This window comes from Gossypium hirsutum, chromosome A11 (assembly GCF_007990345.1).
Source record: "Gossypium hirsutum isolate 1008001.06 chromosome A11, Gossypium_hirsutum_v2.1, whole genome shotgun sequence".
In the NCBI taxonomy this organism is placed as follows: domain Eukaryota; kingdom Viridiplantae; phylum Streptophyta; class Magnoliopsida; order Malvales; family Malvaceae; genus Gossypium; species Gossypium hirsutum.
This window is the reverse complement of record NC_053434.1, coordinates 90,073,983-90,100,056: the sequence shown is the minus strand read 5'-3', so window position 1 is coordinate 90,100,056 and position 26,074 is coordinate 90,073,983. Positions and strand designations below refer to the sequence as shown.

At 34.8% G+C, this 26,074-nt stretch overlaps 1 protein-coding gene across 1 annotated transcript; it reads right to left on the bottom strand.

Moving 5' to 3' along the window:
- Positions 1-19,697: 19,697 nt before the first annotated feature.
- LOC107956341 (uncharacterized) lies at positions 19,698-20,902 on the bottom strand. Its single transcript, XM_016892041.1, has 3 exons — positions 20,756-20,902; positions 20,574-20,636; positions 19,698-20,453 (listed from the first exon to the last, which is right to left on the bottom strand). The coding sequence occupies exons 1-3, from the start codon at positions 20,900-20,902 to the stop codon at positions 19,698-19,700; spliced, it is 966 nt and encodes a 321-aa protein (XP_016747530.1).
- Between the last annotated feature and the right edge of the window lie 5,172 nt (positions 20,903-26,074).

Here is a 26,074-nt window from a genome sequence, read left to right as displayed (position 1 = left end):
ATCAAATTTCGTCATGCATATTCGTAACAAAATTGAACATTTCATGCAATATCAATAATTTAATGCTTAATAGCAATTGAATTGTAATATTTATGTGCAAGTTACATCGATATACAAAAAATAGGCTAATAGATTGAATTAGTCTACTAGCTTTGTCTTCCCCCGGTCTAGGTCCGGATTTCATATTTCTTGATCTAAAATGATAAATTTCACTAATTTAATCATCACATAAATCAAGATATTTCATAATTCATATATTGGCAAAATGACTGTTTTGCCTTTAAACTTTCACAAAATTACAATTTTGCCCCAAGCTCGTAAATCAATTTTTCATCAAATTTTCTTATTCACCAAGCCTAGCCGAATCTATTTTTAAGCTTATTGCAACTCAAAAATCCAATTATTTCACACCTTTACTACTTATTATGTAACCTTTACAAAGTGGTCCCTTTTAAGGGTTTTCATGAAAACCACTTCACAAAAGTTGCTTATTTCAAAACTATAACTCATTTTCTTCCATAAAGTTTTAGCTCATAACATAAATGCTTTCATGGAAAAACCCTAAACTCGCAACCATATTGCAAAATAGCCCTCCAATAGCTAAATTAAGCTACAAGGGTCCCAAAAGTATAAAAATTATCAAGCAAAGTCATCAAAATCACTTACTTATAAGAGAACTTAATGGCTGAAAGTTTCAAGCTTCAAAAACCCATTTCTGGTGGAGAAGATGAATGGTAAAAAGATGAAGCCTTTTGTTTTATTTTATCTTATTTCTAGTCGAAATAGGTTACCAACTTCACCTAATTTTGACTTTTCTATTTTCTTTATCTTTATGGCCGGCCACCCCTATAATATGGGTCTATTTGCTCTTTAAAGACCCTTTAACACCATTTTCTAGTAAAACAAAACTTTTGCCCTTTATGCGATTTAGTCTTTTTTCGCAATTAAGCTCGCAATTGCTAAAATTAATTCATCAAAACTTTCATGCATCCACATCAACATGCTATAACCTATAAAATAATATAAAAAAATAATTTCTCTAACCTCAGATTAGTGGTTCCGAACCCACTGTTTTGACTAACCCCAAAATTAGGCTATTACAATGCCACCACACAAATTTAAAGATCATGTTGTCACTCTAGGACATGTTCCCACCTTGAATATTTTTTTGTAAGAACAATTATAAAGAAACTCTATTAAGTTTGATGTTTCTTATATTTTGTATGCATATTAATTTTATTATTTTGAGAAATTTCACTAAAGGTTGAACATGGAATAAACATTGGGTTTACTCAATAAGAAAACCGGGTTAAAGTGTTGAGACATGATATATCGTGATACATGAAAGATACTACTCAAATTCTAAGAGAAAATATCGCCATGGTTCATGCATTATGTTTTGACTTTAAGTATTCATGGGCAATATGAACCAATTGGGAGAATATTGTAACCGTTATTGGTTCATGGGAATAATACCCTAGTTTTGTTGCTCTCAACTTCCACATCTTTGTATGTGAGATAGTGGGATGCGTAGTTGGTAGTTTTTTTTATAGGGAACCACCACTAGAAATACCAACTAGCATAAGGTTCTTAAGCATAAAAAACAAACAATTTTTATCATCTATTGAGGTTTCGAGTGGTTAAAAGACTTTGGTGGTTTGTAGTTTTTCGTACGGATAAATTCAACGTCCTCAATGGTTTGATGTGCTCGACAATGGTGTTACGACATTTGAATTTTAGCATTTGATTTAGGCAATAACTGAAAATATTTATATTCTATCTTTTCCATTATACTATATTATAAACAGTTATTTAAGCTAAAATCAACATCTATATCAAACCTAGACTTTATAATCTTGAACTATATACAAGAATGTTAATAAGCACATTTTTAGCCAACATCGATCCCTTCCAACTGCACAACATTTAAGATAGTTTAAATTATTAGTATACAACTTTATATAAATGAATAGAAATTTTTTTATGTTTTTCTTCAATTCCTCCATCTCATTTTTATGTTTTTCTTCTAAGGCTAGTTTCTCCAATTTAAGGAGGTTGATTTCTTATTCCATGCCCTTCTCCTTCTCGTCCAAAATAAAGACCTTTCCCTCAAGCTCCTTATTTCTAGACTCCACTGCCCTATGGATCTCGCAAGCCCTATTTAGTGCTAGTTTGACAACCTCATGAGCCTTTATAAGCTCTTTTCATTTGCTCTCCTCCCTCTCGTAAGCTCGCCTGAGACCCAGGCTTAAAATCTTACTTTTAGCTATGTACACTTGAAGAGATAGTATTAAATCCTTCATAGAAATATCGTTAGGGCAAGCCGATGATTCAGAAGGCATCACATACTCCTTAACTTTCCTCGACATACGTTTCTCCAACTATCTGGTTATATCATCTTGAGAATAAGGATATTGACCAACTGTGCATGTGCACGTTAAAATAATGAATTTATACAACAATTTTTAAAGCTCAATTTTACTACAAGCATACAAGTTAGTTATAGTATTTATAATGTTCCAATGGAACACCAATGTATTCCAAGGATTGAACACAAAAAAGTCAGTGATTTAATGATTTATATCCAAAAATACATGCAAGAAAGGAGTCTAGCTAGCTACTCACTAATTGCTATAGCACGACAAAGCATAAACAGAGTTTTAAACACTAATTTCTAAATTAATTATCCTAAGGACTAAATTGAAAAAAGCTCAAAACTAAGAAATTATCAAATAAATAACTAATGGTGGTTAGTTGACTTTGATGTGGTTCACCGATTCTCGAACAAGGGACTTAAATCGCTTAAATCACTAACTGGCTCCATTGTATCTTCCGATCTCAATTTTATCGACTTAGACGAATTAGCTCTAGTTTATATTCCAATCTCACTGTTAATGCAGGACTAATGAACGGGTGCGCGACAAAATTACCTTCTGGTCTCACTTTATCTTGATATTCCCTTAGGGGTGAAACTACTTAAGTTCTTAGTTCTATTCGATTTAGTCCAATTTATTACGATTTAGTCCTTTCTCCAAAAATCAGCTTACCTACATCTCCATCAACCAACCCCTTAAAGTTTAGTTACCCATTATCATATTAAAGCTAACAAACATGAAAGAAACAACTAACATATTCATTAACATAAATTTGAACAAAAGATGAAACTTTGATTTTTAACTTGATAAACTTAAATGAAAAGCAGCTAACACAAAGATAAGAAACAAGAACACTAAAGATAAGAGCTTTAATAGATGAAAAGAAAGAAAACTCAAATAGCATTAACTCAAAGATTAAAGTGTGATTGAACTAAGTCTGAAGTCTTTAACATGTAAATAAAATTAAGCTATAGCAAAAACTAACTTAATTAACAACCATGAAACTAAATAAAACCAAAAAGAAACATAAACTAAAACCCTAAAACTATAGAGAAGAAAACTTCCCTACTCCTAAGCTAAAAGATGAAAGAAACCCTAAATCTAGAGAGCTTTCTAACCTAAAACTATATCCTCCTCTTTTCTCAACAAATAGTGGCTTTAAATAGCTTATTTCTAACCTAAAAATGTTGCCTAAGTGCACTTAAATGCTGGCTTTTGATTGGTGCTTTAGGTGGAAAAACTCTACCCCTGATGTCATTTTTTGTCCCCACACGATAGGGATATTGAGATACCCAAGGTAGGTTATTGCGATATCATCGACGTTTCCAAAATGGAGTGCTTCAAGTGAATGTCATGATACCTAGGGTTGGGTACCGTGATATCACTGTAGATTGTCCCTTTTCTTCGTCAATTCGGGCTTGTCGTAGGTGTTGCGACTTTCATGCTTCGGTGTCGTGATACCTTTTCCTTTGGTGATGCTTTCGCTCACATTCGGGTCTCTGATGACTTCCTATAACACTCAATCAACCATTAGGTCCCCAATGACACAATTTTCCATTTTTGGTCTCAAAAGTGTTGAAAGTACAATATATCATTTATTAAAACTAAAAACAAAAGCTAAGTAAAAACAAAATAAAAATATATAAATTGCTCAAAATAAGCTTGTCAAGTGAAAAATGGGGCTCAATTTGACACATCAATTTATGGAAGATCAGATATTCTTTCCTATTGAGCTAGTCATACCAAGGAAAAAGAATGTTCTGCTCCCTATTAAAAGATGCTTGCTTCAGCGAGCCACTGGAAGGTGTACTTACAAAACTTTGAATTGTGCCAAAGCTTCTTCCTGCTAACACTGCTTCTGAAACAGGAATAGTAGGTAAAGTAACTGATGATGGAACCATGTTAATACATTTATTGTGGACAGTGAGATCTTTTCCTTTCTTTCGATGAGTTTCCCTTAAGGATTCAAGTTCTTTTTCCTCCCATTCAGTTCGAGACTCATTGCGCACAACCTCATTCACCAACCTCAGCCACTTGCAAGCACTGCCACTCCCCTCGCTAGCAGGGGAACTAATATTTTCCTGGCGAATACTTTGTAGCATAGATCCAATAACCATTCTATCTTCAAGATCTTCGAAAGAGTTGGCAGATCCTCTTGATTGAACACCAAGAATGTCTGCATCATCAACAAGTTGATCATCAGCAACATTCCTACTCACTCGAGCACACATAAGACCAATTGTGTGATCCCAACTTCCAGTATGTCACATCCCAAAAATTGGGTTAGTAGAATTGGGTATTAGATTGTGAGCTCAAGAGAAAATTTGGGTTTTGTGCCGTAGAAGTGAAAATAGGATAAAACAATTAATTAGTTAATAATAGTAAAAATAATAATAATTAAATTAGATAATAATGGTATTAATAGTCGGGACCTTAGTAAAAAAACTTAATAGGGATTAATTTGGAATAATGGTTAAAGTAAAGGTTAAATGTGTAAATTAAGACTAGTAGTTAAAAATGGAGCTATCAGAAGAAATAAGAAATAAGAGAGGACTTAGAGGACAAATAGCCCAATTTTTTATAAATAAATTAGTTGGCTATAAAAGCCACTTGCCGTCCCAAATTACCTCCATGCGTCTTCATTTTAAAAATTGGTTAGGTCTAGATTGGAAATTTTCTCTCAAAATTTTTTGCATCTTTTATATTTTCTTGGCATCCAAACACCCTCTACTTCTTCACTTCTTCAAGAAAATCACTCTTTCTTCTCAAATTTGTCACCTAAACTTAGTTCGTTTTTGCTTAATTGGTGCAAATTTGTGGATTAAAGGTAAATCTAATATTTTCTTATGTATTAAATTTTTATTAGGTGTTTTTAATTTGAATTTTCATAGATCTAGGGAAGAAAATTAAAGATTCATGGTTTTAAAGCTATCTTTTGCATAAAAATGGTGAATCTTGCAATAAAGAGCTAAACGGTGTTTTTAAAATGATTTTCAATGTATTTTGACAAGATTAAGAGTTTTACAAATTCAATTTAACAAAATCTTTGTAATTGTATGAATTAAATGGTTTTCTTTTGAGAGTAAGGATGAACTGTGGTTTTTCGAGAAAAGTAGTGTCTAGTAAATTTAAGTTGAATTATAGGCCTAGATCTTTAATTAAGCACAAATTAAGGAGCTAGGAGTTAAGAGTTAGAAATTAAGGATTTAATTAAGTTAAAAATAAGAAATTAAGTGAAATAGATTGTTCGAAATAAGTCAATTTAGTATGTGTGAGTGGAGAAATGTTATATGAACACAAAGTGAGTAAGCTAGATTGTAATAGCCCGGTTTAAACCCTAGTCAAAATAGTGGTTTCGGGAACACAAATTTGAGTAAAAAAATTTTAATATTATTTCCAGTGTTTATAATATGTGAATTGATGTCTGTGAAAATTTCGTATGAAAATTTGATCGTTTGTGTGCTTAATTTATTAGAAGGACCTAAACGCGTAAAATGCAAAAGATGTATTCTATTTGCTAAAGTGTCAAATTGTTGTCTTTATATATGTGGCGTCCTTATGATGCAATTATACCATTTTTTTAATGAATGGAGATATATGGATATGTGATAGTGGATTTTAAATGAGTTTAACAAGGCTAAATAGGTAATTTGTGAAATAAAGATTAATAAAATAAAATAAAATAAAAGCAAAAATTCATTCATTTTCACATTGTTTTGCTAAAAATCAAATAGAAAAAGAAAGAACAAGAGCTTTAGGGTATGACTATTAATTTTGGTGATTAAGGTATGTGTTTTGATCTGTTTTTGATAATTTCTACATTTTTGTGATTGTTGCTTAGTAATCTATCAAGCCCATGTTTCAATTTCTAAAATTTTTGATGGTTTTGAGTTGAGATATTGATGAAACTATGAGTTTTATGAAGTTTGATAATAGTTTATGGAAGCTTGATGTTGGGATAATATATTTTGTCTTTGAATTTTGATGAATTTGAGTAATTTGGGCTAAATTGTGAAAATAGAAAATAGAGGGACTAAAATGTGAAATAAATGAAATATGTGGGCTTATATGAACACCATGAAAATTCGACTAAGCATGTGTATGAAGAAATTATGTATATTTTGTGATTTTGTGAATTAGGGACTAAGGTTTTAAAATGGGAAAATGTGAGGGTTAATTTGTAAAATGCCCTAAAAATGTGTATAGGGATTGAATTGAATGATTTTTTGAATAAAAGAGTTAAATTTAAATGTTCTTAGATCAAGAACCAAAGAAAACAGAATTAGATCGGGGGAAATCGAAAGTCATTAAGTAGTCGATTCTGTTCATTTGAATTCGTACGAGGTAAGTCGATATACAAATAAATGTGTTTTGAATTGAATTATTATTGTTTATATGCTTTTGAACAATGATAAATGATTATATGAGTTGAGTTTGAGATATCCGAGAAAGTATCGACAAAGTTTCGATGTCTAAAAAGTCCCGTATGAACCATAAGAATAGTTAGGATACATATGTCATGACATAGGATCGGTTATGTGTTTTCATGTAAGACCATGTAGGACGTTGGCATCGACTTATGGTTTACATGTAAGACTATGTCTGGGACATCGACATTGTATTTGATTTCGTGTAAGACCCTATCTGGGACAGTGCCATCGATATTCGATTACATGTAAGAGCATGCCTGGGAGGTTGGAATTGTACGAGCTTTCTGAGCTATCCGAGTATCCTTATTAATTTCGAACGGTTCAACGGGCAGTCTGATAAATGAATGACTATGTGATTGTGTATCTTATTCAGGTACGTATGAACTATAAATAGAATTTGGCAATGAAAGGTGAGTATGAATAGGATCCTTTGATATATGATCTTTATGGAAAAGTAAAGTACTTGCTAGCATATGGTTATGAACATTTGAGCTATATGAGACTTAAACATGTGTGCTTATTTTGTCATAAGTTACATGAATGAATTATATTATGTGCTAAGTTTAATTGTGTAATGGCTTACTAAGCTTTTGAAAGCTTACTTTATGTGTGTTTTCAATTGTTTTATAGATTAACGAAGCTACTAGAAGCTCGGGGATCGTCAAGGATCATCACCACACTATCGACCCTATTTTGGTACCTTTTGAAAGTGTAAATATTGAAATATGGCATGTATAGGCTAGAAGTATGTGAATATGTTTTGTAAAGTGTATATCATGCCATGTGATATGGCTAGATTATAGTTGAATTTATGGTTTGATTTTTGGTATTTGATATGTGATGCAAAAGTGGTATATTTGATATATATATGACTTAGTGAGAAATGGTCAATTTGGTAAGTTAGTAATGTGGTTTGGTTATAGAAATGGTATGATTTTGATATGAGAATGAATGTGAAACATAGTGATAAGGACATGTATAATTGAATGTGTTTGGTTAGTAAATATGGTATGTTTTAGTTTGGAAAATGAGCATGAATTTTGTTGATGAATATATGATATGAATGATGAATGTTTTGTGGCTAAAATTGGTTGGAAATATGATGTATTTGATGTTTGAATGGTACTTATAGGGAGGACCCTAAGTGGGTGGCAAATTGGCCTTATAAATGGCTTATTTTTCCCCACACAAGTAGGGACATGGGCGTGTGTCTCAGTCGTGTTGCTCACTGGCCATTTCGAAACAAGCCTGGGCAGACCACACGGTCACACACACGGGCTTATGCTAGGCCGTGTGGCCAAGTCAGTTTCGAACACAGGCTAGGCACACGAGCGTGTGACTGGCCATGTGACCCAATTCAGTAGCCTCCTTAATTTTCACACAGCTTGGCACACGGGTGTGTCTTGTGGTCGTGTGGACAAGTCAGTATGTATGCCCTGTTTTGCCACGGCCTAGACATACGGACGTGTCTAATGCCATGTGAAGCACACGACCTGCTCACACGGGCGTATGAACTTTATAACTTTGAAAATGTTTAAGTTTCAAGAAATTTTGTATGTATTCGGATTAGTCTCAACCCCTTTCTAAAGCATGCTTAAGGTCTCGTTGACCTATGTAAGGAACTCTGTAATGATGTGTGACTTTAATATTGTGATGATTATGAAATTTCTGTGAAATGTTCCAATATGTCTGGTAATGCTTCTTAACCCTAGTCCAGCGAAGGATACGGGTTAGGGATGTTACATTTGGTTGGTATCAGAGCTATAGTTTGGTCGATTCTAGGACTAACATAGCGTATGTGAGTCCAGCTATACATGTCATATTTATGAACTATGATAGTGTGATGAATCCTGACAATGAAAATGTTTTTATATAACAAATAGATCCTGAACGAGCCATAGCTGATGATGTCGAGAGTAATGCGCCTGCTCCTGCTCAAGGGACAGCACCATCTGATTCTAGACCGGCTACTAGTAGTCATGACGGAGAGGCTAAGCAAGCCTTTTATCAAATGATGAACGATTGGTTCACCCAATATATTCGAACTAATCCGGCTGTGCCACAACCTTCACCCCCGGTCAATCCTCCACAAGTCCCTGTTGTGCCACAAGCTAATCCGATCTAGTTGAATAAGCCTCCGGTGGATAAAATTAGAAAATATGGGGCCGAAGAGTTTCATGCTACTACTAATGATGGTGCCGAGAGAGCTGAATTATGATTAGAGAATACGATATGAGTGTTCGATGAATTATCATTGACTCTGGAAGAATGCCTAAAATGTGTCATTTTACTTTGAGAGATACAGTGTGTCATTGGAGAAAGACACTGATATCTGTGGTTCCGAGAGAATGAGTCACTTGGGATTTCTTTCAAGATAAATTCTGAAAGAAATATATCAGTCAAAGATTTATCAATCAGAAACATAAAGAGTTTCTTGAATTAAAACAAGGTCGTATGTCTGTTATAGAATATGAGCGAGAATTTGTGAGACTGAGTCAGTATGCCCGAGAATGTGTTTCGACTGAAGCAATCATGTGCAAGAGATTCAAGGATGGTTTGAATGAAGATATCCGTTTGTTAATTGGGATTTTATACATAAAAGAATTTGTAGTGCTTGTTGAACGAGTGTGTAAAGCTTAAGAGCTCAGGAGAGAGAAAAAAAAAGTTGATTCAGAAGCTAGAGATGTGAGAAAGAGATCCACTAGTAAATCATTTCAATCTGGGACAAAGAAGTTTGAGATGATTTTAACCGTTCAAAGGCTAATGTGGGACATTCGAGTAAAGATCATGCAAGATCACATTCGAGCTTCAGAGCTCCAGCTACTTCTATTGCTAGTGTTGGAAATGTCCGATCCAGTCAACCTGAGTGTAAACACCATGGTAAAAGATATCTCGGCAATTGTAGATTGTATGATCAGTCTTGTTTCAAATGTTGATATTTGGATCATTTTATCTGTGCTTGTCCCGAGTTTATTGAGCAAGAGATTGTGCAAAATTCGAGGCTGAGTAACACTTCAGCTAGAGGTAGACCTCCCAAAAACACAAGAAATGTGAGTGGTAGTCAAAGAGGGACTAAAGACACCGCTGTTCGATCTGAGGCTAGAGCACCTACCAGAGCCTATGCCATTTGAGCTCGTGAGGAAGCTTCATCTCCCGATGTTATAATTGGTGCTTTTACTCTTTACGATACTTATGTGATTACTTTGATAGATTCAGGATCAACGCATTCTTATATATGCATGAACTTAGTGAACAGCTAGACTTTGCCTGTAGAGTCTATTGAATTTGTAATTAAAGTATCGAACCCCCTAGGCAGATGTGTTTTGGTTGATAAAGTCTGCAAGAATTGTCCATTAATGTTTTGAGACATCAGTTTTCTGGTTGATATGATGTTATTACCCTTTGATGAATTTGATATAATTCTGGGTATGGACTGGCTTGTAACACCCCGAACCCGAAACCGACACCGGAGTCAAACACGAGGTGTTAACTGACTTTAACCCCTTACAAAACTTATTTTCCAGACACTGCCCAATCTGTGTACTAGTCGTTTTAAAAATCATATCTTGAGTTTCGTAACTCAAAAATCAGTTTTGTAATTTTTCCCAGAAAATAGACTCATGTGCCCATCTATGTATTTTTTTCTAGAATTTTTGGTCGGGCCAATTAGTACAGTTTATTAGTCAAAGTCTCTCAAGTTGCAGGGGTCGACTACACTGACCTTTGCCCATTACGACTTGGATATCTCCCTGCACGGGGCTTCAATACTGATGTCGTTTGTTTCTATGAAAACTATACTTAGAGAGGAATCTGTACATATATGGTACGAACCCTAATTATCTCTGGTTAATTTATAATGAATTTCCAAAGTCGGAGCAGGGAATCCAGAAACCGTTCTGGCCCTGTCCCACAAAAATCTGATTATCTCTTAATATACTGCCCATATGATCTTTTCGTTACTTCCTCATGAAAGCAGACTCATCGAGATTCGATTACATAATTTATTCATCAATTAATTCCACTCCTACTATTTTTAGTGATTTTTCAATCTCATGACACTGCTGCTGCCAGCATCTGTTACGAAAGTAACTAGGTCCATTTCATGCCTACCCTTGATCCAACTCAATCGAACATTCGTGCCATTTTCGCATGGCTTAAAGTTTACATGCCATAATTCAAACACAACGTACTAGCTTATACATGCCAAAATGATCTTCTAAGCACACTAAGAAGAAAGTACCAAAACTTGCTATCCGGTGTGATGACTTCGATGACGGCCCGACCCCGCAAAAATAGATGAGTCGAAGCAACCTATAATGGGTGACAAGGAAACACCGGGTGAGTTTATAACTCAGTAAGTCATAAGCAATGCACTACTATACATCAATAACATTATCACAAGAGGAAACAAAATGGAATGAGACAATTTACTCCATCCATACCGAACCATACCATAGTTCCTCCAACCTATCGATTCAATTTCATATCAATTCATGCATTCACAATCCATATACTCATCAATAGGACATTGAAGCATTTTCATAAATCAATTTATTTTCGTTACAATCAAACAACAAAACGGCCTTTCACCCATCCTACGATAAATTTTTTATGTACGTGACTTCAAGTATAGTTGTCACATAGGTTCAACTTACCGAGCTCAACACCAAGTATAAGCATAGCACATATTAGCCATGTACTCAAGACACTTACCCGATCCGCTGTCCGCGATCGACTCAATAGTGTCGCACACATAGTGTCCATAATGATTCACAAATGTATATTGAGCCCGCACACTCAGTGCTATATAATCAACTCGCACACTTAGTGCTACGTAATCAAATCGCACACTTAGTGCTACATAGTCAGACTCGCACACTTAGTGCCGCATGGTCAATTCGCACACTTAGTGCATCATATTCATTTCGCACACTTAGTGCAACATAGTCGAATCGCACACTTAGTGCTGTACAATTTAATCCCGCGCACTTAGCGCCAATCTCATGGTCATAAATGGTTATCCCGCACGTTTAGTGCCGAGATCAACAACTCAGTACATCTTACCTCTTTTCTTTCATTCAACAATTTCATCATCACATACGTACATGCATATATATATATATATGTATATTTATTCATTCCATTCAGCATCAATACATACACATTATGACCATTTGAAATAATACCAACTACATGCTTAATGACTTACCTCGTGTTGGGTAAGACGGTTCCAACTCGGCTACTCGATAACCTTTTCTTTGCCTTTGCTCGATTCACCTCCTTTAGCTCCTTGAGCTAAATCAATAATTTAACTAGTTTAACCACCTTGCTAAATATTTACAATCCAATTTCACATGTATATGTATGTTAGTATATTCGGCTAATAACCTCATGCAACTACCAAAGCCGAATCAACTAAATATACTTATGTATATATATATATATCATCATCGAAATCACCTAAGCTTAGACATCAATTTTTTTAATTTCAAGCAAGTTGCCGAATGCAACCTTACTAAATTTTCATGGATTCAATATACCATTACCATGAAATCAACAACCAAAAATTCATAGACAATCTAGGAAAATCACATTACAAATCTCAAATTCAAACAAAAACCATGGCCGAAATGCACATATAACCACATAACAAAAATATCGAACCTTTGGTTGCCTAACTAGCTTAACATCCATCAAATTTTAAATCAAGAAACTCACCTCATCTATAATCAACCCTCAATACCCTAAAGCATCAAAAACGACATCAAAGAAATACAACCATCCATGGCCGAATGTCCTTGACCTCTAGTCACCTAGATTTTTATTCTTTAAGCCTCATCCAACTCATATTTTTCATTGACAACCTCCTTAACTTCAATTTATTCACATCTTTAATCATGCCACATTCGACCATTATTTAACAATAATTCATGCATCCTTTTTATTAAACACTCAAAATCAACCATCTTCATACCTCATCACCAAAGACATCAAAATACCAACCAAGAATGTAACATTCATGGCCGAATATCATCTCCATCAATTAACAAAATTTGAACCATGGCTAGGTAGATTTTCACTTACAACTTAAAATATACATGAATCTCAAAGAATAATATCAAACATACCTTAGTCTAGCAAACCACCATAGCCGATTTTCTCAAGCCTTTTTCCCCTTCCTTTCTTTCCTCTATTCGACCAAGGATGTTCAAGAATGAACTCTTTTTTTTTTTCTTTCTTCAATTCACGGCAACAAGGGGGTGAGACCATGTTATTTTTTTTTTTCCATCACCCTTCCTTTCATTATTTAATCACCATGCTCATTATTTTATTTTTCTTAACATACATCACTAGCATAACATGTTGGAGACATGTTCCACCCATAGCATGGCCCACTATGCTTAGGCTATTGACATGCAACTATACTGTCATTACTTATTTACCTATCATAATTTTCCAAGTCTTTCAACTAGATCCTTTCAAGCAAAATTCACATTCATAATATAAAATTAAAACATCAAATTTTTGTACAGGTACTATCACACATATATGATATGCAACTAAAATTTTAACTAAATTTTATGTCTCGGTTTTGTGGTCCCGAAACCACATTCCGACTAGGGTCGAATTAGGGCTGTCACATGGCTAACTTTGCATGATGCTGTTGTGAACTGCAAACAGAAAACTATTGATTTGAGATGCAAGAATGATGAAATAGTCCGAATTGAATTTAGTGATTTAAATAGGTTACCGGCTATGATTTCGTCAATGAAAGCTTTGAGTATTGTGAGAAAAGGTTGTGAAGCTTACTTTGCTTATGTGATTGATTCAAAAGTAATAGAAAAGAAAGTTGAATCTGTGCCTGTTGTCTGTGAATTCCCTGATGTGTTTCCTAAAGAACTTTCGAGATTACCTTCGATCCGAGAAGTTGAATTTGGATTGAGTTAGTACCGAGAACTACTTTGATTTTGATAGCTCCGTATAGAATGGCTCCAACCGAATTAAAAGAATTAAAGTCTCAGTTGCAAGAATTGACTGATAGAAGATTCATAAGAACGAGTTTCTCACCTTGGGGTGCTCCTATTCTGTTTGTGAAAAAGAAAGACGGCACAATGAAAATGTGCATTGATTATCGCCAGTTGAACAAAGTGACTATCAAGAAAAAATATCCTCTGCCCAGAATTGAAGATTTGTTTGATCAGCTGAAAGGAGCCACCGTGTTTTCAAAGATAAATCTAAGATCAGGTTACTATCAGTTGCGAGTAAAAGATTCAGGCATTCCAAAAACCACTTTCAACACTATGAGTTCTTAGTTATGCCTTTCGAATTAACAAATGCACCTGCTATTTCTATGGATTTGATGAACAAAATTTTCAGACCGTACTTGGATCGATTAGTTTTCGTATTCATTGATGACATATTGATTTATTCGCGTGATGAATTTGAGAATGCCGAGCATCTGAGAATAGTGTTACAGACTTTGCGTGATAAGCAGTTGTATGCGAAGTTCAATAAATGTGAGTTCTAGTTACATAAAGTTGGATTTGTGGACATATTGTGTCAATCAGGTGTCCGAGTTGATCTGAGCAAGATTTCAGCTATTCTGGATTGGAAGCCTTCGAGAAATATTTTTGAAGTCTACAGTTTTCTGGGACTTGCTAGTTATTATCGACTGTTCGTAAAAGGCTTTTTCATGATAGCAACTCCGTTAACAAAATTGCTTCAGAAAGATGTGAAATTTGAATGGTCTGAAAAGTGTCAGAAAAGCTTTGATCAGTTGAAAGCCCTATTGATAGAAGCTCTGGTGTTAGTACAACCTGAATCGGGTAAAGTTTTGTGATCTATAGTGATGCTTCATTGAACGGTCTGGGTTATGTTTTGATGCAGGAAGGCAAAGCCATAGCTTATGCCTCGAGATAGTTAAAGCCGCATGAAAAGAATTATCCGACACACGATCTTGAATTAGCAACTATTGTTTTTGCTTTGAAAATCTAGTGACACTATCTGTTTGGTGAGAAATGTCATGTATATTAAGATCATAAGAGTTTGAAATATCTGATGACTTAGAAAGATTTGAATCTGCCACAAAGAAAATGGCTAGAACTATTAAAAGACTACAAGCTTGTTCTTGATTATCGTACGTAAAAAGAAAATATTGTTGTTGATTCTTTAAGTTGGAAATCATTGTTTGCATTGCTTGCTATGAATGCTTAGTTGTGTATATACTTGATGATGGTTCAGTTTTAGCTGAATTGAAAGCGAGATCTTTGTTCTTACAACAGATTTACGAAGCTCAGAAGGTTGATAATGAGATAATAGCAAAACGACCTCAGTGTGATTTGGATTCTGATTTTGAATTCTGAATTGATAATGATGATTGCTTGAGATTTTGAGATCAGATTTGTGTCCCAAGAAATTCAGAGTTGATTCAGATGATTTTGAATAAAGCTCACAACCGTCGATTATCTGTATATCCAGGTAGTATGAACATGTATAATGATTTGAAACAACATTACTGGTGGTCTAGAATGAAAAGGGATATCTCTGATTTTGTTTCAAAATGTTTAATTTTTCAACAATTTAAAGCTGAACATCAGGTGACATCCGGTTGGTTACAACTGATTATGATTCTCGAGTGGAAATTGGATAGAGTCATGATGGATTTTGTTTCGGGTTTGCCCCTATCTCCGAGAAAGACAGATGCTATTTGGGTTGTGGTTGATCAATTGATGAAATCAACTCATTTTATTCCGGTACGATCTAATTACTTGCTTGATAAATTAGCTGAGTTATACATTTCTGATATTGTGAGATTGCATGAGGTGTCATTGTCTATTGTGTCAAATAGAGATCCTAGATTCACATCACGATTTCGGAAGAAACTGGAAGAGGCTTTAGGTACAAAATTACATTTCAGTACTGCTTTTCACCCGCAGACGGATGGACAATCCGAGCAGATTATTCAGATACTTGAGGATATGTTAGGATGTTGCATTCTTGAGTTTGAAGGTACATGGGAACAATATTTGCCATTGATTGAATTCGTGTACAATAACGGTTTTCAATCGACCATTAGAATGGCACCGTATGAAGCCTTATATGGTAGAAAATTTCGTACACCATTGTATTAGACTGAACTCAGTGAGAATAAGGTTCACGGAGTTAACTTGATAAAAGAAACTAAATAGAAAGTAAAAGTGATCTGAGATAGTTAGAAAACAGCTTCCGATCGTCAGAAATCTTACGCAGATTTGAAACGAAAAGATATTGAATTTGAGATCGGCGACAAATTCTTTTTAAAAGTGTCTCCGTGGAAGAAAGTACTCTGATTTGGCAGAAAAGGCAAATTGAGTCCAAGGTTCATCAGGCCATATGAGATTACTGAACGTACCGGGCTGGTTGCTTATAAATTGTTATTGCCACCAGAGCTAGAAAAGATCATGTATCGATGCTTTGACGATACAGATCCGATCCCTCATATGTAATTTCTCCGTCTGAGATTGAAATTCAATATGGTATGACTTATGAAGAAGAATTGATCCGTATCTTCGCTCATGAGGTTAAGGAATTGAGAAATAAGAAAATTCCATTAGTAAAATTAATGTGGCATCGACACGGTGTTGAAGAGGCTATGTGGGAGCCTGAATATGCTATGAGACAGCAATATTTGAATCTGTTCAACGGTAAGATTTTTAGGGACGAAAACCCTAAGGGGGAAAATTTGTAACAGCCCGGTTTAGACCTTAGTTAGAATAGTGGTTTTGGGACCACAAATTCGAGTCATAAAAATATTTTAATATTATTCCAGTGCTTATAATATGTGAATTGATGTCTGTGAAAATTTCGTATGAAAATTTGATCGTTTTTGTGCTTAATTTATTAAAAGGACCTAAATGCATAAAATTCGAAAGATGTATTCTATTTGCTAAAGTGTCAAATTGCTATGTCTTTATATATGTAGGGTCCTTATGATGCAATTATACCATGGTTTTTATGAATGGACAGACATGGATATGTGATAGTGGATTTTAAATGAATTTAACAAGGCTAAATAGGTAATTTGTGAAATAAAGATTAATCAAATCAAAACAAAAGAAAAAATTCATTCATTTTCACATTGCTTTGCTAAAAATCAAAAAGAAAAAGAAAGAACAAGAGCTTTAGGGTTCAACTATTGATTTTGGTGATTAAGGTATGTGTTTTGATCCGTTTTTGATAATTTCTACATTTTGATTCGTTTTTGATAATTTCTACGTTTTTTGTGATTGTTGCATAGTAATCTAGCAAGCCCATGTTTCAATTTCTGAAATTGTTAATGGTTTTGAGTTGAGCTATTAATGAAACTATGAGTTTTATGAAGTTTGATAATAGTTTATGGAAGCGTGATCTTAGGATAATATATTTTGTCTTTGAATTTTTGATGAATTTGAGTAATTTGGGCTAAATTGTGAAAATAGAAAATAGAGGGACTAAAATGTGAAATAAATGAAATATGTGAGCTTATATGAACGCTATGAAAATTCGGCTAAGCATGTGTATAAAGAAATTATGTGTATTTCGTGATTTTGTGAATTAGGGACTAAAATGTCAAAATGTGAAAATGTAAAGGTTAATTTGTAAAATGCCCTAAAAATGTGTATACGGATTGAATTGAATGATTTGTTGAATAAAAGAGTTAAATTTGAATGTGTTTAGATCAAGAAATAAAGAAAACGGAATTAGATCGGGGGAAATCGAAAGTCATTTAGTAGTCGATTCCGTTCGTTTGAATTCGTACGAGGTAAGTCGATATACAAATAAATGTGTTTTGAATTGAATTATTATTGTTTATATCCTTTTGAACAATGATAAATGATTATATGAGTTGAGTATGAGATATCCGAGAAAGTATCAACAAAGTTTCGACATCCAAAAATTCCCGTACGAACCATAGGAATAGTTAGGATACATATGTCATGACATAGGATCCGATATGTGTTTTCATGTAAGACCAAGGTCTAACTTATGATTTACATGTAAGACCATGTCTAGGACATCGGCATTATATTTGATTTCATGTAAGACCTTGTCTGGGACAGTGGCATCGATATTCGACTACATGTAAGACCACGTCTAGGATGTTGGCATTGTATGAGCTTTCTGAGCTATCCGAGTATCCTTATTAATTCTGAACGGTTCAACGGGCATTCTGAGAAATGAATGACTATGTGATTGTGTATCTGTTTCAAGTATGTATAATTATATATAGAATTTGGCAATGAAAGGTGAGTATTAATATGATCCGTTGATATATAATCTTTATGGAAAAGTAAAGTACTTACTAGCATATAGTTATGAACATTTGAGCTATATGAGACTTAAACATGTGTGTTTATTTTTCCATAAGTTACATGAATGAATTATATTATGTGCTAAGTTTATTTGTATAATGGCTTACTAGGCTTTTGAAAGCTTACTTTGTGTGTGTTTCCAATTATTTTATCGATTATCGAGGCTACTAGAAGCTCGGGATCGTCAAGGATCATCACTACACTATCGACCCTATTTTGGTACCTTTTGAAAGTGTAAATATTGAAATATAGCTTGTATAGGCTAGAAGTATGTGAATATGTTTTGTAAAGTGTATATGTGAATATGTGATATGCCTAGATTATGGTTGAATTTATGGTTTGATTTTTGGTGTTTGATATGTGAAGCAAAAGTGGTATATTTGATATATATATATATATGACCTAGTTAGAAATGGTCAATTTCATTCGTTAGTAATATGGTTTGGTTATAGAAATGGTATGATATTGATATGAGAATGAATGTGAAACTTAGTGATAAGGACATGTATAATTGAATGTGTTTGGTAAGTAAATATGGTATGTTTTAGTTTGGAAAATGAGCATGAATTTAGTTGATGAATATATGATATGAATGATGAATGTTTTGTGGTTAAAATTGGTTGGAAATATGATGTATTTGATGTTTGAATGGTACTTATAGGGAGGACCCTAAGTGGGTGGCAAATTGGCCTTGTAAATGGCCCATTTTTGCCGACACGGGTAGGGACACGGGCATGTGTCTTAGTCGTGTTTCTCAATGACCATTTCGAAATGAGCCTGGGCAGACCACACGGTCGCACACACGGGCATGTGCTAGGCAGTGTGGCCAAGTCAGTTTCGAACACAGGCTAGACACATGTGCGTGTGACTGGCTGTGTGACCCAAGTTAGTAGCCTCCCTAATTTTCACACAGCCTGGCACACGGGCGTGTCTTGTGGTCGTGTAGACAAGTCAGTATGTATGCCCTGTTTTGCATGACCTAAACACACAGGCATTTCTAATGCCATGTGAAGCACACGGCATGCTTACACAAGCGTGTGACCTTTATAACTTTGAAAAATGTTTATGTTTCAAGAAATTTTGTATGTATTCAGTTTAGTCCCAATCCCTTTCTAAAGCATGTTTAAGGTCTCGTTGACTTAAGTAAGGGACTCTGTAATGGTGTGTGACTTTAATATTGTGATGATTATGAAATGTTTGTGAAATGTTCCGATATGTCCGGTAATGCCTCTTAACCCTAGTCTGGCGACGGATAGGGGTTACGGGTGTTACATAGATTGTTTTTGAATGCTTAGTAATATGCATATTTTTATGCGAAGCTGAAAAATATTGGTGGAGCTTCAATAAACTGAGATAAAGGAAAATAGAAACTGTCTAGTTTGACGAGCCGTGGTGAGCTATAGGTGAATGCATTTGTATGTTGTGTTTTAGCATGAAATAGGCCCCCTTGTGGTAGACAAACCTTGGCTTTTCTTGGTGCAAACCCTTGAGCAACTCATTCTCATCATACTATCCTTCTTCTTAACAAACAAAACCAGTGCATCCCACGAAGACACACTTGATCAAATAAACCTTCTATCCAGTAGCTCTTGGAACTGAACCTTTAACTTCTTAAGCTCTTTTAGTGCTACGCGATAAGGCGCAATAGACACCGGTGCAGTACCAAGATAAAGCTCAATTCCAAACTCCACTTCACGATTCGGTGGCAAAACTGGTAACTCTTCTGGAAACACTTCAGGAAAATCCCTAACAATGCGAATATCCTGAACTCTTAACTCCTTACTAACATAATTCATCACAGAAGCCAAGTAAGCCTCACAACCTTTACCCATCAACTTCTCAACCTTCATAGTTGAAACCACATTAGACATGAAAGCCAATATTTCACCCACTACAACTATTTTCATTCCATCACTATTCCTTATAGTAATCCGCTTAGTCTCAAAATCTACCTTAGCCTCATGTTCAATTAACCAGTCCATACCAAGTATCACATTAAATCCATAAAATGGCAATTCCATAAGATCAACAGAGAAGACATGTTCTTGAATCATAAGAGGACATCTACGATAAACTCTATTCACTACTACACTATCACCAAAGGAACTAATTATAGTTATGCCCAAACCAATAGTCTCAACAAGAATCTCTAACTTACATGCCAATTCACTCAAGATATATGAATGCATCGATCCAGAATCAACTAAATAAAACAATAGAGTAGACTGCAAAGTATAAGTACCTATGATAACATCAGTCAGATCTTGATCCTCAGGCTCCCTAACAGCATAAACTCGAGTTGGACCTCCTGACTCAACCTGTGTAGTAATAGTATGAGCAACAATCCATTGCCCACTCGCTCTCCAGTACCTCTACTGTGACCACGGCTTCTAGCAGGCCCAATAACAGGTACCGAACTTAAATGGACAATCCTTTACAAATGTTCTTTCGAACCACATTTGAAACATCCACCTATCAACTTCCAACATTCTCCAGAATGCCTACGCTCACAGCGCAACAAATCAACCATCCAGAACTACCTGCTGAACCACACTAGCACTAACCACAATACTACTCTGCTTAGGTTGACTCAATCGAATCTCACACCTCGCATCTCTACCAAAAACAAGACTATCATTCCCTCTCTTAGACGGTCAACCCAATGCGCTATCAGAAGCTCCTTGCTAGAATCAATAACCATAGAATGAGGGGGCTTAGCTAAGGTCTCGTCCACAACCTTAGCTCTCTCAACTAACTTATCAAACATCTCTATAGGCTGAGCTACCAAATAAACCCAAATCTCGTGGTTTAACCCAAAATGGAAGCTCTTACAACAGACCCTCTCTAAAAGAATTAGAATTATCTCAGGTGCGTACTGACTAAGTCACACAAACTCAACCTCATAATCAACCACAGAAAAATCACCTTTAATCAGGTATAAAAATTCACGCTTGAAAGCCTCCATATACTACTTGCACATATACTTCCTCTTAAAAACCTCGTGAAAGTAGCTTCAAGTCAACCTATCAGCAACAGTACCTTTCCTAACTATAGTCCACCAATGATGAGCCTCACTGTTGAGTACGGACACAGCACAACCCAATTTCTCCTCGTCAAAATAGGACATCTGCTCGAAGATCCTTTCAACTACCTCCAACTAGTACACAGCTACGGTTGGATCAGTGCCTTTCACTCTAGAAAACTCTTTACAACCCAATGCTCGAAGATGTTCAAGCGCCAAACCTTGATTAACCAGTGCAGGATTGGTAGGTACGGGAGCAGGGTTAGTACCAGCAAACAACTAAAATGCTCCTAACATGGCTTCTACTAAAGAGCCTACCTGTGACACCCCTAATTTGACCCTAGTCGAAAAGTGGTTTCGGGACCACAAAATCGAGTCATAAAAATAATTAGCCGTCATATTTTATGTTTATTATATGTGAATATGAATGTGTGAAAATTTTAAGCTTCGATTTAGTCGATTGCATGTGAATTTAGCAATAGGACTTATGTGTGACACTTTTGAAATGCGATAGGTTAATCTATAAGGACCTATTAATGCATGTTGTATAAAAGAAGGTTTGCATGTCAAATTAGCCAAAAATCTAGATGGTGGCCGGCCATGCTATGGGGTAAAACATATTATAGACATTTTATGCTAATATGTGTGGGAAGAATAATAAAATATGAGGGGAGTGGGAGGAGAAACCAAAGTTGTCTCCCCCTTACTCCCCATTGCCGTGACTAGAGAAAGGGGAGGAAAAACAAAGTTCTTTCTTTGTTGTTCAACTTGGCCGAATAGAAGAAACAAAGGAGGGGAAGAATTTTTGGTCACTTGAGTCATTAAAAAGGTTAGTATATTATGTCAAATTGTGAAATTTTAACTTGTTTTAGGTAAATAATCATGGTTCTTACTTAGCCCATGCTAAAATTTGTAATTTTGATGGATGATTGGAGCATTCGGCTAGGGTATAAAGGAAGGGATTTTGGTTGTTTCATCTAAGTATTGATGATGAATGTGTTATGGAAAGAAATCGGTCTTCCTAAGAATATGATTTGTGAATGTTTATATTAGTAATAGCCGAAATTAAAGAGGTTTGATGTCTTGAACAAATGTTGTTTATATGTTTTGAGTTAAGTAAAAAAAAATTTATGTTTGAACACTTAAGGATTCGGCATTGTTCATGACTATTTTATTTAGAATGTGATTTTGAATATTACGAATATTGGAATGTAAGTATAGGTGTGATCGGTCATAGGAATTTGATATGAAGTTTTGTTAGGTGAATGATGAATGGCCGAATGAATTATATACATTGTGTGGATGAAATTTGTATATAAATTGTGTATGTGTGATTTTATTAGTTAATGGCGTTTTGGCATTATATTTTGTTATGTGTGCATTCGGACTTTAGGGGTAATAAGATGAAGTTAAAAGGGTTAAAGAAGTTTCTAAGGCTTGATAAGTTATTGTAGCCATTGCCGATTATATAATTGGTTAAAGGAAACTTCAAATCGTCCATGTATGAATATATGAGTTGATTATTAAATGAGTATTCAGCAACATTTATAATAATGAATATGAGAGTGTATATACATACATGTTGTGCATAACTTGAGTAATCAACTAAAATATATTTATATGTATGTTGATACCTTATGTATACGCCTTGTGTCAGGGAGACATTCGAATATAAATATGTGTTAAAGTTACATATACAATTGTTTAATGTGACTTATCAAGTACACAAATTTGAAAACGAACGATAATAGACTTAAGTGGTCAATTGATTCAAATGAATTGGTTTTAAAATGTATATGGATGCCGTATGACTATGTTTGATTGGGAAGTAAATTTGTTTGATTTAGCTCAAGAGCTTAGAGGATCAAAGTTGGATAGGGGAAAGGAAAAGGTAATGAAATAGCCGTTGAAATCGTTCGACAACTTCCGAGGTAAGTTTTAAGTGATTAAACATTGAGTAAATTCAATCATAATAGGACATAATGAGTTGATTTAATAAGATATGATGTGGCCATGATATGTCTTAAACTCAAATGATAAATTCATAAGTGTTTGGACTTGGAAATTTAAGAGCAAATTGTAATAATTTGCTTTGGACAGCAGCAGTAACGTGATTTTAGAAAATCACTATAAATTGTTGGTGTGTAATCATAGGCTGAATAAAATATGTAATCAAAGCTTAGTTAGTCTAGTTTCTTATAAAAGAGACCGTGGAAGAAAAGAAATTTCCTATAAAGAGATATTTAAAGTTGTGTGGGACAGTGTCAGAATGACTCCAAATCCCCTGTTCTGTTTTTGGAAAATCATTATAATTTGTACAAAAATGTTATTAGATAAGATTTATATGCTTAGACTCCTTAATGAGTCTAGTTTCAGATGAAATCAAATAGAACACATTATGAATTCTGTACAATGTAAAATTTGATTCGTAGTGAAGAATGGTCAGATTAGTCAAATAGTGAAACAGGGGAAACTTAAAGAAAAATCTGGTATTGATTGGACAAACCTAAAATTCTGGAAATTTTATGGATGGAAGATATACGAGTCTATATTCAGGGAAAATTAATGGCAAGTGATTTGGAGTTTTTTAGCTCCAGTTATAAATAATTTAGTTACTATTGCTCAGGAAAACAGCTCATAGTGAATATGTGATTTTGTTGTAAACATGGATAAAACTTGTTTTAGTTGCTTATAAGCTATTGATTAAACCCATACGTGAATTTTAAATCGTGATATTGTAAAACGATATATGAGTGTTAGACAGATCTTTGATATTAAAATTTGTGAAATTGTAATTTTATGAGTATTCGAATATGAAATGATAGTATGGCGTGAAATTGAATTATTCATTGGAAAATGATTGATGTAGATTCGGCCAAGACAAAGTGTGTACATGATAGCATATGTGGTATGTGAAGTATATTTGGATAATTGTGATGTGAATACATGAAAATTTATATTTTGATTAGGATTTTATGTGACGAATGTGAACATGTATATATGTGATAAGGCCGAATGGCCAATGTGATGAATGTGAACATGCATATATGTGATAAGGCCGAATGGCCTATGTGATGAATGTGAACATGCATATATGTGATAAGGCCGAATCGCCAATGTGATGAACGTGAGCATGCATATGTGTGATAAGGCCGAATGGCCAATGTGGTGAATATGAACATGCATATATGTGGTAAAGCCGAATGGCTAGTGTGAAATATGTAGGCGATGTGCGTATATTGTGGCGAACGACCAAATGTGAAAGGTGTGTATTATTAGATATTTGAGGAGGCAAATGAATTACAAATATGACAGTCGATGTGAATGTTGTAACATGTGATTAAATGTACATGAAACTTGGAAATATATTCCGGGTGAGACCCGATGACTACGTGTGGAGATTATGTCCGGGTAAGACCCGATGACTATGTGTGGAGAGTATGTCCGGGTAAGACCCAATGACTACGTGTGGAGATTTTGTCCGGGTAAGACCCGATAACTTCGTGTGGAGGTTTCGTCTGAGCTAAAGGTTTCGCCGATAATCCGAGTAGAGGTTAAAGCTATAAGACTTCATAATAAGAATTGCTTATAAATATATTCAATGCGAAAGGTTAAACAGGTATGTAATCCAAGTTTATATGTGAGCTTGATTTGAACTAAATCATAAGGTAGTTATGTGATGCATACGAGAGCAATCTATGAGACTATTCCTATGATTATGTGATATCGGATCAGCGTGAGAGGTTATGTGAAATCATACAATATATCTATGTCACATGAGCTCACTTTTATGTGAAAGTTTATCTGCCTATTGTATATGATGAGATGTGCATATTCGGTAAAGGGATGGTATGCCCGAAGGAAGAGTGAAATAAAAATACGAACAACTATGTTATAATTTTATTGTTATCTGTTGACACTGCTTAAAACTTACTAAGCATTGTAATGCTTACTCCGTTTACTTTGTTTTCTCTGTTTTATAGATCTCATTGCGAAGCTACAGGCTCGGGGATCGTCGGCAACTAGTCACACTATCACTATCCACTGCTTGTTACTGTTTTGTTTAGAATTATTTTATGGTATGTATAGAATAGACTAGTGGCGGAAGAATATTTTTGGTTAATGTATATAAGCCATGCGAAAATGGCATCTTTTGAATGTTTACTTAGAGAAGTTTAAATTTTTTTATCCCTGGCTGTACTTAGTACTTATTTAAATGAATGATCTTTATTTTTAAAAAAAAGTTCAAAATTTTACTGTTCTGACATGAGTTACAAGTCCGGTAATGCCCCTTACCTATTTCGGCGACGGTTATGGGATAGGGGTGTTACACTACCCACTCATCAGATATGTTCACTCCAACTACGACAAAGGAGGTGTAGAGGATGTACCATCCTCTTGAGCACTAGCTCTCATGTTAACATGTCTAGGAGGCATATCTAATAACCTAGCATACAAACAAATAAATAAACAGTGGAGTGGCGGAAATGATCCAAGTCTCGTCCCTGTAACAAACTTTAGGGTTAAAGGCAATGTGTTCCCGTTTCTATACCACATGCAATTCAATCAAAACAATTCAAACAATTCCATGCCATTTAATCAAAGTTACATCACAATTATCAAGAAAACAAAGAGATTTAGACTCGTGAATTTCGAAACTCCAATCACACAACAATCACCTAGGTTCGAGAGTTATTGAACCTAGGCTTTGATACCACCAAATGTAACACCCTATACCTGGCCTAATCACCAAGCCCAAATACGGGATGCCACACCACCATTTTGACTCATATATATATTTATATATATATGTGTATCAAATAGGAACTAGATTCAAGAAAACTAATCATTTGTTAAACAGAATCAGTTTTAAGTCGTCCAAATAGTTAATTAACATTATTACATACAATCATTCAT

Excerpts from the sequence above, each read along its gene's own strand:
- LOC107956341 (XM_016892041.1), bottom strand. The coding sequence starts at position 20,902 with ATGTTTGATAAGTTAGTTGAGAGAGCTAAGGTTGTGGACGAGACCTTA. Across the intron at positions 20,637-20,755 it reads GAATGATAGTCTTGTTTTTG|GCATTCTGGAGAATGTTGGA; the intron begins GTAGAGATGCGA and ends CTGTGAGCGTAG. Across the intron at positions 20,454-20,573 it reads TGTGGTTCGAAAGAACATTT|GTTGAGTCAGGAGGTCCAAC; the intron begins GTAAAGGATTGT and ends ATTACTACACAG.